This window comes from Pteronotus mesoamericanus, unplaced genomic scaffold, assembly GCF_021234165.1.
Source record: "Pteronotus mesoamericanus isolate MK-2021 breed Mesoamerican mustached bat unplaced genomic scaffold, CSHL_Meso_final contig_291, whole genome shotgun sequence".
NCBI lineage: Eukaryota > Metazoa > Chordata > Mammalia > Chiroptera > Mormoopidae > Pteronotus > Pteronotus mesoamericanus.
The window spans coordinates 2837754-2852341 of NW_026555124.1; the positions used below are offsets into that span (position 1 = coordinate 2837754).

General features: G+C 36.8%; 2 protein-coding genes across 2 annotated transcripts in view; one reads left to right on the forward strand and one right to left on the reverse strand.

Annotated features, from left to right (window-relative positions):
• FANCL (FA complementation group L) overlaps positions 1–5223 on the forward strand; it is a 53281-nt gene extending 48058 nt beyond the window's left edge. Inside the window, exons 9-14 of the mRNA XM_054575418.1 lie at positions 1663–1746; positions 2185–2230; positions 2305–2386; positions 3217–3333; positions 4574–4645; positions 5004–5223. Coding sequence (XP_054431393.1) covers positions 1663–1746; positions 2185–2230; positions 2305–2386; positions 3217–3333; positions 4574–4645; positions 5004–5039 — 437 coding nt within the window. The 3' untranslated portion in view covers positions 5040–5223. The remainder of the gene's footprint in view (positions 1–1662; positions 1747–2184; positions 2231–2304; positions 2387–3216; positions 3334–4573; positions 4646–5003) is intronic.
• VRK2 (VRK serine/threonine kinase 2) overlaps positions 3400–14588 on the reverse strand; it is a 92370-nt gene continuing 81181 nt past the window's right edge. The window contains exon 13 of the mRNA XM_054575417.1: positions 3400–5459. Coding sequence (XP_054431392.1) covers positions 5109–5459 — 351 coding nt within the window. The 3' untranslated portion in view covers positions 3400–5108. The remainder of the gene's footprint in view (positions 5460–14588) is intronic.

Here is a 14588-nt window from a genome sequence, read left to right on the forward strand (position 1 = left end):
AAAGTAGTAACTTACCTTCACATCCCCATTAAAATAATAATTTTTATTAGGTTATGATTAAATATACTTCTTATTTCTCACTGTTCAGCAAAAACACTCTGGTTTTTACTCATTTACTCTTGTCTATGTTTACCTTATAGCTCTTTCCCCCCCACCCTTCACGCACTGAATTGCCTTTTTTAAGACCAAGGTTTCAGCAAATTTATTAAAAGATTAGTTAATATAGCCATTGTTAAGTCAAAATACTTTCTGGAGTCATTAGATGACTTTGCTAAAGGCTAATATGGAATTTGTGTTCATGGTAAAGGAAATATTAACAAATGATATTACAAATTAACTTCTTGTAATTTTTTTTCATTGACTTACTTATAGTCATTTATTTTGTCACTTGGTGCCTCCCCCCCACTTTTTTTTTTTTTTTGCCAGATCTGTAGTTATTGTATTGTTGCCAATCTTGTCAAAGGCTTATACACTATAGTGGATAGAATTTATCAAGACATTTTTACCATAAAAGTAAAATTTAAATTGACCTTAAACAATTGCACTGTGCATTCTCAAAAAACCAGTAAAATTTCTGAAATTTTCATAGTACTGTAGCATAATTAAAATTTATAAAAGAATCTAGTGATGAGTAGATACAGCTTTTTCATAGACTCTGCAAGCAAGGTTAGTTGTTTTTACTAAATGAACAGTTCAAATTTAATAGGAATTGAACCCTTTAACTTACAGGGGAAAACTGCACATGGAACAGAATTCAGAACGTATTTTTATAAAATTTCATCAAACTCAAACCTCAAGCATGTTTATTTTTACTGTTTATTGTATTTCTAGCCTTTATACATTATTTGGCCATAGGTCTCTTACTTTCCAAGAACATCATGAAAAAGCAGTTTAGATATTTCTTAAATACTTGAGCTGTAATATTTTTATTATTTTATTTTTTGAGAGTTTTTATTTATTTTTAGAGAGAGGGGAAGAGAGGGAGAAAGAGGGAGAAAAACATTGATGAGACAAACATCGATCAGTTACCTCTCACTAGTCTCAACTGGGAACCTGGCCCTTCACCCAGGCACGTGCCCTGACTCATCGAACTGGCGACCTTTCGCTTTTTGGGATGACGCCCAACAAGCAGCCATGCTGGCCAGGGCCAGTTGTGCTTTTTTTATATTGAAGATCTTTATCACTCCAATGAATTTTGAATCCTGACCAGGATTGTAATCTAATCTAATTTATGGATTGACTTTGTTTTTTGAAACTTTAGCCACATTTATAATTTCAAAATGTACCTTTTTTTAATGAAATTATAACATAGTGATATATTTACCTTTATAAAAAGTTTATAAAACATTTGGGCCCTCACCAGTGTGGCTCGGTGGGTTAGAGCATCTTTCCCTACACCAAAAGGTTGGGGGTTCCTTTCCTGGTCAGGGCATGTACCTAGGTTGCAGTTCGATCTGTCGGCAGGGCCCTTAAGGGGAAGTAACTCACTGATGTTTCTCTCTCTCCCTTCCCCTCCCTATATAACTCAGTAAACATAGTTTTAAAAACAATTTGGTTACTCTTTTCTTGTGTATAAAATGAAATAAGCACCCAGCCAGATACTCCTTTTTTTGTTTGATGAAATCTTCTACTTCTAAAAACTTCAATATTCTTTTATTCTAGGGAATAATGCTTCAATAAATATAGAGGTAGACCCCAGGCATCCTACTATGCTTCCTGAGTGCTGCTTTCTTGGAGCTGACCATGGTGTGAGATCTCAGATTTAAATGTTTTAACAGAACCACAAAACCCTTGTTAAAGTATTATATTATTCTAAAATATTAATGGTAGTTGTTTTAAATGTTTCATCATTTGAACTGTGTACTTCGGTGTTTCTTATATATTATCTTATAATCAAGCAGTTAAATTCTATAGTTAACAATACTGGATTGTATATTTGAAAGTTACTGCAAGATCTTAAAAGTTTTCATTACAAGAAAAAAATCAATAAATATGTGTGGTGATGGATTTTAACTTGCGGTACCCATTTTACAATATATACATGTTCCAAATCATTATGTTGTACTAACAGTGTTATATGTCAATTTAAATTAGAAACAAATTCTGTGCTGAATATGGTTTTACAAAAAGAGAACAGCAACCCCTAAATTATTGAACTTTTTTTTTTTATTTAAATACCTGAAGTGGTGAAACCCCTGGGAATTAAGCTGAGCAGAAACATACATTTGTGGTAGGTATCTTTACAATAGAATTGTTACTTTCTGAGACTTTACACATTTAATAAATATTTTTTCATGCTTTCAGGGATCCAGAAAATACTCTGCTACAAAATTTGAAAGATGTTTTAGAAATTGATTTTCCATCTCCTGCTATCCTGGAAAAATCTGTAAGTTTTTTCAGTGCTTTGATATTCCCAACAGCATTGCATAATAAAAGTTAAATGTTCTTTTAGGCACTAGAGAAACATGAGGCTGAAAGGGAGGCAATTGGAATATTATTATGTAACAGACTTCTGAACTACAAGCAACAGCTGCATCAAAGAACTTGTTAACCTTTGATTGGTGGTTATAAGTGCACTTTTTTTCATGGTCTTCATAACAGTAAATTGATTAATGACAGGCATCTTTTTTATTAAAAACGGGGGAAGGTCCTAAGTAGCTAATGTGATGTTTGGATTTTCTATACTATCTGCTTCTGGATGACTGAAATGAAGCTCTAATTCACTTCAGTGTTTGTGAGGGATGGCAGTACAGTTTTTCAAAATTCACCTGGCACCACACTACATTGCAAATAAAACAGTTTTTGACAAACTTGTTAAACTGCAGACTCCTAAATTGGTGGAGATGTTTTTGTCTTTTTCCTTTAGTTACATAATTTTTAAGTTAGTAATCACTAGCTAATATCAGTTCCTATTTTTACATACTACAGTGGCATTATATTGATGTATAATATGGGAAACTTAAGCCCTTCACATCTTTTGACACAAAAACAGAATTTTTTTTTATATTTCTATGTGTATAATTTACTGGATGTAAAAGGGAGCATTCTCATACAAGTAAGTGATAAATAGTAATATGACTTAATATTTTTATAATAGTGATATAACTACCTTTATAAAAGCCATAATTATAAAAATTTTATAATGTCTATACCATTACTCATTCTCTTCTCATTTTGTATGTTTTAAATACATACGCTTATATTTTTCTTTTGAAGGATTTTTCTATGGATTGTGGAATTTGTTACGCCTATCAGCTTGATGGCGCCATTCCTGACCAAGTATGTGATAATTCCCAGTGTGGACAGCCTTTCCATCAAATATGCTTATATGAGGTAAAGTAAAAACATAGCAAGACCTTTTTCAGCTAACAGAGGAAGAATGAATATTTGAAACGTATAGACTTTAAAATCTATTTCAATATAATCTCTTTTTCATTAGTTCCTGTACTACTAGTTCATTTCAGATGTCCATGTGCTTCCTTTCTTCATCATGCTTTCTCATGAATGAATAATGTCCTAAAGTAACCAAGAAGGGGGAAACATATCCAGAATGCATTCATGGACTACGACTGACACATAAATTCAACTGATGATACATTGGAATCTTTCAGTAAATACCTCATGTCACCACGTGCAAACTGCAGACTCATTCACTTGGGAGTAATGGCAGCCAGTAGGTGAAAGGGAACTAGCACTGTGAAGCATCTGTTACTTTTCAGGCTAGATTTGAGTGTCTCACAGCACTCTCAGTCAGTGACATTTTATTTACTATATGTGAAGTTTGCCTTCATTCCTGTCTCTAGTCATTTGCTCTCTATAGCATTCATCTTAGGGCACAGTTGACATATGATAAACTATAAGTGCATCAATATATAAAACACCTTGCAGTTATAAGGTGCTTTCAATTTTCTAAAGCCTTCCCTAGTATCACTACTTGATTTTTGTGATTAGAGACAGTCGTTGGTGTTATCTGTATTTTAACAAGGGAAAACTGAGGTAGAGATGTCAGTTCACCTTATATAAAATCATAAAATATCAGTTCTGATTCTAGAGATTCTCTTAAGGGAACATGCGCTTTTTTAAATAATAATATTTAACTTTTAAAACTGAACTGCCTCGTGCTTGGAATTAATGGTTGAGAATTAACCCACTATTGGTGATTAACACCAGAATTAAGACCTAAAGTTTCCAGAGCCTATGTTATCTTCTACAGCATTAGTTCGTAATTTGTGATAAATGGATTTAGGTAGGTCTGTGAACCCCATAGACCTGTATGCATTACTTTCTTGCATGTGAAGAGTAGAAAAGGTAATTTTCATCAAAGTTTTACAGGGGGCCGGTATTTTGGTTGTACACCAGTGTGCATACACCTTGAAATCCATGCTGGTTTCCCCTTGTTATTTAGCTTATTAGTAGTCTGGTATTTGCTCAGATGTTCCCCTTACTCTTGCATAAGAAAGTTAAGATAAATATTCTGGGATAAAAAATTTAATGCACTCAAAAAGAAAGGAAAACATTTCTGGTATATTTGTAATCATGCTAATACTGACACTTTTATTTTTAAAATCTTCAGTGGCTGAGAGGATTACAGACTAGTAGACAGAGTTTTAACATCTTATTTGGTGAATGTCCATATTGTACTAAGGTAAGCAGTTAATCACATTTCATAAAATGTCCTTAGCTTTTAGTCTCTTATTTTAGAAGGTACCTATATATCAGCCTATCTAAAACTTTTGGAGACATAACATGTATTAAAAAAAAGTTTCTATAAAATAAGTTGTCTGTATAAATAGCATTTTAATTTTCAGATTGCCCCTTTGATAAAAAATTGTTAATCCCTTTTTTAGAATGACTCTTGTTTTAGATTTTCTGGGTGATCTAAAAGTTCAGAAAAGTATTTCCAAACTGTATCATGAGACCATGATATATAAAGCAGTTTTTTAAAGAATGTTTACAAACTTACTTTGTTAAAATGTATTCTTTTTCTTTCCTTTTTTTTAAAGCCAATTACCTTGAAAATGTTTGGGAGGAAGCCCTGAATAAGAATGTAACATTTCTGTGAAGAACTGAACCTTTAAAAATTATATAAAGGATTTTGTTTGGTATCTTCAGAGAAAATATAAAGCAAGACATACTAATATCAAAAGAAAAAGAATGGTGACACCATAGTAATATACATCTGCCTTTGTCTCTTCACTGAGGGTAAACTGGGAAGTTGGAAGTGAGAATCCTGTAGAACTTCTTAAGTCTGTGACTTCCGTGCCAGTTGTAGGAGTGTGTGTGTACCAAGGCGGACATCTTGATCTTGACTTGTTGAGTATGTCTGGACTGGTGGAATCTTGATGGGGTTCATAAAATGAGTTTGGGAACCGCATATGGCTGTCTTTCTGTGGAGAACTTTTTACTTCATTCAAATAGCCTTGAAACTCACAATATTTTTGTCTTCTCCTTGTGCTTTCCTGAGGGAAAATACGTATATATAGTTTGTTAAATTTGAGTTATCAAGTATGTATCTTGTATACTTAAGAATGCTAAATCAGTTTTTGTGTGTTTATTTTACCTGAGAAGGTATTTTTAGATCTTGGATTTTAGGAGTTTGTAAAGTACTTACCATTACCAAACAGTCAAATCTGGTTATCATTGGTTCTTTTAAACCATTAAGTAAGCCAGTGAATAATTTTATGGGTGTCAGTCATAATTAGAAACCTTTTTGGTCATTAATAACTAATAGTGATTCTTGGGGAGCAGCATGGCTGTGCACCCACTGAGTGGTCTGTGCTGGCAGCCAGCCCACTGCAGCCTCCTGCCTGGGCGCCGGGGGTGACATCTGACAACAGACGCCAAGAAGATAGCTGGTTAAAAGCCTTATTTGTATAGAAAGTTGATCTAGGAAAAGATGCTCACTCTTTTCTTTTAGCATAAAAGGAAACAGTCTATACAAACTGAAGTTTCACAGCGTTAAACCTGAATGCCTCGAAGCATATAACAAAATATGTCAAGAGGTACGGCCAAAGTACCCTTGTACTTTGGTAGGGGCTTGGAACATGCAGTATGGCAAGCAGGATGACTAACTTTAAACTACACTAACAAATTCACACAAATGCAGTTTTCCTAAAGTTTTATCAGGTTAATTTGACAAAGGCAAAATAAGTGAATAATTATTTCACTGGGCCAGCAGTATCAATATATAGTTCTTCCACAAAGAAAAAGAAATAGACCCTAAAATCAAGTATTTCTAAAGGCCGAGAGCCACTGACTGGTAAGCTACCTTAAGCAGCATCAATATATAACTTATGTGGAAATGGATGATAGCACCACCTAGATAAGAAGTCACGCTACTAAAATATCAAGACAAATGTGTGTAACCTATACACCTCTTTAAGCAACAACAAATGTTATCAAATAGACATGTACTCATGAAAGAATTTAGCCACCAGCTGTCTTCACTTTACTAAGAGATCTGATAGGGATAGTTAGTCTATGGCATAGGTTAGAAAAGTGTGGCTCAGAGAGTTTTATTGTAACACAGCCACACCCAATTCTCTGTATTGTCTGTGGATGCTTTTACGCTACAACAGCAGAGCTGAATTGTTGTGACCTTAAGCTCAAAAATATGCATTATCTGGCCCTTTAAGAAAAGGTTTGCTGGCCCCTGGTCTATGGCATTCTTTTTCAAACATTAAAAAGCTTACACATCAATTTGATAACTTGTTAAGATGCAGATCTCATTCAAAAGGTCTGAGACGAGACCTTAGCTTCTGTGCTCCTAAGAAGCTCCAGGTAATGCCAGTGCAGCTACTTGGCATAACATGCTTTGAGGGGCATGGGCTAATTAAGGTATGCAATAATTTATTGTTACATCAGTGGTTCTCAATCTGGGAAAATTTTGGCCCACAGGGACTTTTAGCAATTTCTTGACTTTTTGGGTTGTCACAACTGGGAAGAGGTACTGTTGGCACCTGCTGGATAGAGACTAAGGATGGTGGCCTACAATGTACAGAACAACCCCCTTACAACAAATAACCCAGCCCAAAATGCCAATAGTGATATCACGAAACCCTGCATTAGGGTCAGTCATTAGTCCTGAATGCTCATTAGAATCAATTAGGAAGCTATGAAAAAATGAGCACCCCTTCTAGTTCTGGCCAGGAGTAATGTGTATCAGACTTCCCCTCTTGCTGTGAAAACCCATCAAATAAATACAACAATAAAGTTGAGCAAAATGTATATAGCAACTTATCAGGCACAGACAGATTGTTGAGGAAAGGAAACAACCCAAACCCTAGAAAGGCTACAATTTAAAATGATATTTACTTTAGATCAGCCCATATAAGTTTAAACAGAAGCGGGGACATGTTCAAGTGCTTGAACTAACAATAAATCAACTTCTTTCCAGGACAAAATTCAATATTCTTTAATAAAATCTGGAATGTCAAGAACTTAACATCCAGAATGTTCAACATAAAATAAAACTTTACTACACACGAGCAAGAAAATCTGACCCGTGAGTACAAGTAAAAAAATAGAAATAGACTCAAATGTGACCCAGGTGGTAGAATTATTATCAAACAACAATGAAACATCTACATAAATGTTCAAGGACTTAAAGGAAAAGTTAAACATAATTAGTGAAAAGATGAGGGACTCAGCAGAGACATGGAAAATATAATGCACTTCTAAAAATGAAAAATATGACATGAAAAATTCACTGGCTAGGGTTAACAGTTGATTCGACAATCGGTGAGAGGCCTGGCAAAAAATATCCAAACTCAAGTACAGCAATATAAAAGACTGATGTTGAAAAATGAACAGAGCTTTAGTTATCTGTTAGAAAAGGTAAAGCACTCTAATCTGCATATATTTGGCTCTCAGAAGGTGAAGTTAAGAGGGATTAAGGCAGGAAACAAATCATTTTCCAATTTGATGACAAATGTCAACCCACTAATAAAAGAAGCTCAATGAACCCAAAGCAGAAAAAACCTAAGACATCATCCCTAAAAGATCAAAGATAAAAAAAAGCAAATCTTAAAAGCAGCCAGAATAGAGATGCATTACATAAAGGGTCAATGATAGGAATAATTGCTAACTTCTTATCAGAAGAAAACACACGAAGACAGAAACAGTATCTTTAAAATTCAAAATGAAAAATTCAATATCCAGTGAAGCCTTCAAAATGAAGGTGAGGGGCACTGATTGATAGACAAGACAGAGTAAGAGCATTCTAAAACTATTCCTCCTCCTAACTAAAGACTCTGGACAAAAAGCAACTCATAGAAGAGAAGCCTTCCTGGACAGAGACCTCAGGATGTGAAGGACCCAGCCATGGGTCCTTCACCCGAGTCCCTCTCTGATCCATCTGGACCATAAAGCAGCCGGCAATCTGAAAACAATATGCACAGACCAAAAAAGGTCCAAAAATCCTAAGGGGCCGGAGAAATGGCAGGTTTACAGGACAGAACCCTATTGACTATACCTGTTCTATTCTATGTGAAAATACACATAGAATATGTGTATGTTCTGTTTTTGTAGAACCTACCAATCAAGAATCGGTTTTACATTTTTAAATGGCAAGAGAAAATATTTGGTAAAAATAAAAGGCAAGAAAAAAAGTTTGTGATAATTGAAAATGATATGGAATTCAAATTTCAGTGCAATAAATAAAATTTTGTTGGAATCAGCTATACTCATTTGTTTACATACTGTGTTGAAATGCTTTTGTGCTACAATGCAGAGTTGAATAATTGTGACAAAGACCACAGGACCTATAAAACCTATTTTCTATCTGGCTCTTTACAGAAAAATTTCCTAACTCTTGAAATAGATCATCTGAATAGCCTTAGTAAAGAAACTTAATTCATAGTTAAAATGGAAAAGATATCTCCAGGCCTAGATGCCCTGACTTAAGAATTATCTAACACATTTTAAAAAGAAACACCACCAATTTGACTCATTTTCTTCTAGATATTAGAAGAAAAATTTCTCAACTCATTTTATGAAGCCAGCATTACCCTCATAACCAAAACTATACAAAGACAATAAAATAAAAACTACAAATCAATACTCCTCATAAACAGATACACAAGTCTTCAAAAAAAAACCCCCCAAAAACAACAAAACCAAAACACAAACTAGCACACTGCATCCAACAACACATGAAAAGAAGACTACACCATTACCAAGTGGGGCTGATTTGAGCAATGTAAAATTAGTTCATTTTTCAAATACTAATCAATGTCACCCACCATGTTAACTGTATAAAGATGAAAAAAAATCACATTAACTGACACAGAGCATTTAACAAAATTCAACACCCACTTATGATAATTCTCAATATATTAGAAATATTATCAACTTCATAAATATGGTCAGCTGACTTTTGAAAAAGTCTTCCAAGAAATTTAATTAGGAAAAGGAAAATCTTTTTAACAAGTGGTGCTGGGACAACTGGCTTTCTATCTGAAAAAGAACGAACCTCAACCCCTCCCTCATATCATGTACAATCATTGATTTGAGGTCATTCACAGACCCAAATATGAAAGCTGAAACAATAAGCCTTCTATAAATAGCAATATTACTCTGTGACCTTGAAGTAGACCAAGGTTGCTTAGTTTTCTTTACAGAAAACAAAATTTTAAAGAAAAAAGTGATTAATTGAACTTCATATCAAAATAACAAATGGCTTCTGCTCATCAAAGACAATATTAAGTAAATTAATAGGCAGGCTGCACAATAAGAAGATATCCATAATACAGATACTGGACAGGAGGCTTGTATGTGAAATATATAAAGAATTCTTGCAATTCGATACTAAAAAGGCAGTCAACTAAATGAAAATGGACAAAAACACTTGAAAAGACACTTTACAAAAGAAGATACATGAATGGCAGCACATGAAAAGGTACTGAAAATTATTAGTCATTAAGTAAATGATAATTAGAATTGCCATGAGATACTAATACACACATGTTGGAATGACTAAAATGAAAAAGACCGAACCCACCAAATGTTGGGAAGGACATGGAATGGCTCAAACTCCTGTACATTACTGGTAGAAGTATAAAAGGGGAACCATTTGCCAGCTTTTTATAAAGTTGAATATGCATCTTCCCTACAATCCAACAAATCCACCTCTCAGGAGAAACAAAACATGTCCATAGCAGGACTTCTGTCAGAATGTTTATAACTATTTTTTTGTGCTGGCTAGAGCAAGGGGTAGCCCAGGTGTCCATTAATAAGAGAGTGGGTATGTGAACTGTGATGCACTTATACAATGGAGTACTCTACAAGAAAAAGAACAAATCACTAATACATGTATGGATAAATCTCAAAAAACATGCTGAGTGAAACAAGCCAGACACAAAGGAGAGCATACTCTATTGGCTACATGTATGTGACATTCTAGAAGAGACAAAACTAATCTAGTGATGAGAAGCAGAATATCAAAACAGTGGTTGTCTCTGAGGGAAAGGGACTGACTGAGGATGGGAACCAACAACTTTCCGGAGTGATAAAATCTACACACATATTGGACTTCCGGCCACAATGGAGGCTAGATACGCATTGCCTACTTGCACAACCAAAAGAAGGACAACAACAAATTTAAAAGCAAAAAATACCCAGAAATTCCAAGAAATTGAACTGTATGGAAGTCCAACAACCAAGGAGTTAAAATAAAAACATTCATACCTATAAGAGGGACTGAGACTGGTAGCCAGGAAGAGAGGATGTGCAGCAGGGCAGCAGCTGGAGGACCAGGCAGGTGAGGTGGTGGTTGGCGGACTGGGCGGTCCCACATTTGCATGCAGATAAACTGGGAGGCACAGCTGGGGAACGAGACAGAACGTGCAATCCAGGGTTCCAGTATGGGAAAAGAAAGCCTCAAAAACCTCTCGCTGTAAAAACCTATGGGGGTTGCGGCGGCAGGAGAAACTCCCAGCCTCACAGGAGAGTCCATTGCAGAGACCCACAGGGTCCTAGAATGTACACAAACCCACCCTCCTGGGAATCAGCCCTAGAAGGGCCCAATTTTGCTTGTGGATAGTGAGGGAAGTGACTGAAAGCAGGCTGAGAGCTGAGCAAGCAGCATTGTTCCCTCTAGGCCCCTCCCCCATAGAACGTCATAATGCAGCAATCTGGGTTGCCCCTCCCTGGTGAATACCTAAGGCTCTGCCCTTTTCAATGTAACAGGAGTGCTAAGACAAAGAAATATGGCCCAAATAGGATGCTCACAGAAGTGGTTGAGTATAGTTGCAAAATGGAGAAAAAAGTAAAGGCTATGCATAGTGAAATAAAGAAAAATATGCAGGGAACCAACAGTCAAGGGAAGGAAACCGGGACTCAAAATCAACAATTTGGAGCAGAAGGAAGACATAAACATTCAATTAGAACAGAATGAAGAAACAAGAATTCAAAAAAGTGAGGAGAAACTTAGGGACCTCTGGGACAACTTTAAATGTCCCAACATCTGAATCACAGGGGTGCCAGAAGAAGAGGAAGAGCAAGAAATTAAAAACTTATTTGAAAAAATAATGAAGGAGAACTTCCCCAACCTGACTAAGGAAAGAGACCTCCAGTAAATCCAGGAAGCTCAGAGAGTCCCAAAGAAGTTGGACCCAAGGAAACACACACCAAGACACATCATAGTAACATTACTCAGAATTAAAGATAAGGAGAGAATCTTAAAAGCAGCAAGAGAAAAGGACACAGTTACCTACAAAGGAGGTCCCATAAGACTATGAGCTGATTTCTCAAAAGAAACCTTACAGGCAAGAAGGGGCTGGAAAGAAGTATTCAAAGTCATGGAAGGCAAGTACCTACATCCAAAATTACTCCATACAGTGAAGCTATCATTTAGAATGGAAAGGCAAATAAAGTCCGTCCCAGATAAGGTCAAGTTAAAGGTGTTCATCATCACCTAGCCCTTATTATATGAAATGTTAAAGGGACTTATTTAAGAAAAAGAACATCAAAAACTATGAACAGTAAAATGACAAACTCACAACTATCAATAACTGAACCTAAAAAAACCAAAAACATAAATTAAGCAAACAACTAGAATAGGAACAGAATCACAGAAATGATAAACCACAATCACAGCTGCCTGATAAACCAATTTGGGGTTGGGAATGGGAGGTAGAAGATGCAGGCATTATTCTACTGGACACTATAAACTACCTCAAATCACTTTGGGAAAATGACGGTGTATAAATAATATAAAATACTGGCCTTTTGGAAAAAAAATTTCAGAGTGGAGGGGCAAGGGGAAGAATGGAGGAAAAGGTACAGGGAATAAGAAGCATGAAGATTAGATGCAAAATAGAAAAGGGGAAATTAAGGATAGTATAGGAAATGCAGTAAGGGGGGGTACCCCATCCCACAAAGTCCCCCCCAGCCACTGCAGATGAGGAAATAAGTCATTCCAGACACTCTTGGTCTGCCAGGAAAAGAGAGTGGCAGTTCTCTCTACTGGATAATGCCCAGAGCTCTTCTCCTGAAGTGACTTTTATGTGCAGGGTATACAGCATGGATACAAAGCTTATCAATCAATGCCTAAAGACTATGTTTACAGAAAACAGATTGAGATCATAGATAACAGTTGAAGGAACACAGAGATTTGCCTCAGGTCAGGGTCTGGTTGACAGAGTGGCTCCCTTTTGGCCCTGAAACAGGAAACGTGGGAAACCAATCTCATCATCCTATGCTCCGACCCCAAACATCAGAACTCATTAATTCAAGGGCATTCTTAGCAAAGTAAGTTTCATAGGATTTAACGCATGCCTTTTCCAAGCCTAATTGTCCCCGGGAACCTCCTGACTCACTTTAGGGCTGTATCTGCCTTTAGTATTGTTTCACTGACCCAGTCAGGTCAGGCAGGTGGAGCAGAGCAGCCAAGAGATAGGGAGACTTCTTTCAGATAGAATGAGGGCTCCGGCCAAGAGAGAGCCGAGGGGTGAGGGTCTTTTGCCTCTTCTTCGTGTCCCCCAAGTCCTTCTCTGATGGCTCCCATGTGACTGTGCCTGTCTTAGGTTGCCCCCCAAGGGGTCTTACCCACATACTAACCCACCTCCGGGGCCAGGCAGGGAGAGTAAGAGGCAGGGGCTGCACCCCTGCCAGCAGACAGGCACCTCCTGTTTCCCCTCCATCGAGGGGGTCTTACCCATCAGTGACTAACCAGCCATCCTCCGGGGCCAGGCAGGGAGATGTAAGAGAGGCAGGGGCTGCACTCCCTGCCAGGCAGGACAGATTTTGTCTCCTCAGTGGCCTATTTCCCCAAGGCCTCCTTGCTCAGCTCCAGCCTTGGGGCCCTCTCGCCTGTCAGCGAGGCTACAGTCCCTGAAACCAGGCAGGATGGTTCCCAACAATGGAGAAGCCAAAGAACTTATATGCACAACCCATGGGCGTGAACTAAGGTGGTGGGGAATGCTATTGGGATGGGGGATGCAGGGTGGAGGGGAATAAAGGGAAGAAAAACAATGGGACAACTGTAATATCATAATCAATAAAATATATATTTAATAAATCTACATGTATATTGTCATCCTAATTTAAAATGTATCAGTTTCTTCGCTTGGAACCTGGGCATCAGTATTTTCATAGTCCCTCCCACTCCCATAGAGGTAATCTAGTGTACAGCAAGGGATGAAAAAGAGCACTCAAGAATCTCTATTTTGTCACCAAGCAATATTTGTCTTTTAATTTTTCAAATGGGAACTGTAAGATACAACCATTTGAAGTAGATTCCTTTACAATTTAAAAATTGATGCTATTGTTACTGTAACAGAACAAGTGCAAAAGATTCCTATTAGTACTAAAATAGCATCTCTCTCTCTCTCTGGATAAACTTGTATGCTTACTGGTTGGACAAGATATGCCTACCTAGTACGCTTCTAATTTTTGCCTTGGCTGCCAAGAAGTTCAGAGCCAAATTCCAGTACTCAGTTTAGTGATTAACATCCCAGCTGCCTGATAAACCAATTTGGGGGTGGGGATGGGAGGTAGAAGGTAAGGGCATTAAATTATTCTACTGTACACTGTAAACTACCTCAAATCACTTTGGGAAAACGACAGTGTATAAATCATATAAAATACTGGACTTACTGAAAAAATAATTTTTTTTCAGAGCAGTATAAATACTTAAACACATATAACTACTCTTCTTCTTATCAAACAAGTTAGAATAGGAAAGACTTGCTGTTGGCTGAGTGAGTCATCTACTAAAGGCGAGTCACTGTCCCACAAATGATCAAATGATGTAAAAATTACAACCGTATTGACAGAGAAACACTTCACTTACATATTTGATTATAAGGGTTAGACTGGAGGAACCAATGTAAAAGTATGGAATATGTTAAGTCCCTAATGGATCATAGATGGCATAAAAATTTAAGTGCACTTCATTACATTCTTAGGCTAAGGAAGAAATCAGATCTGTATGCAAATGTGCTCACTGTCGTTCAGTTTCCACGAGTACTGGAGTTGGCTGCTTTGTTTTTATCTGCTGCATAGGACATTTTCTGCCCCTTCTCATTTAACAAAACTATACAGCCTTGGTCCTCAGGAGAAAATGAAATGTCTTTATTCCCAAAGGG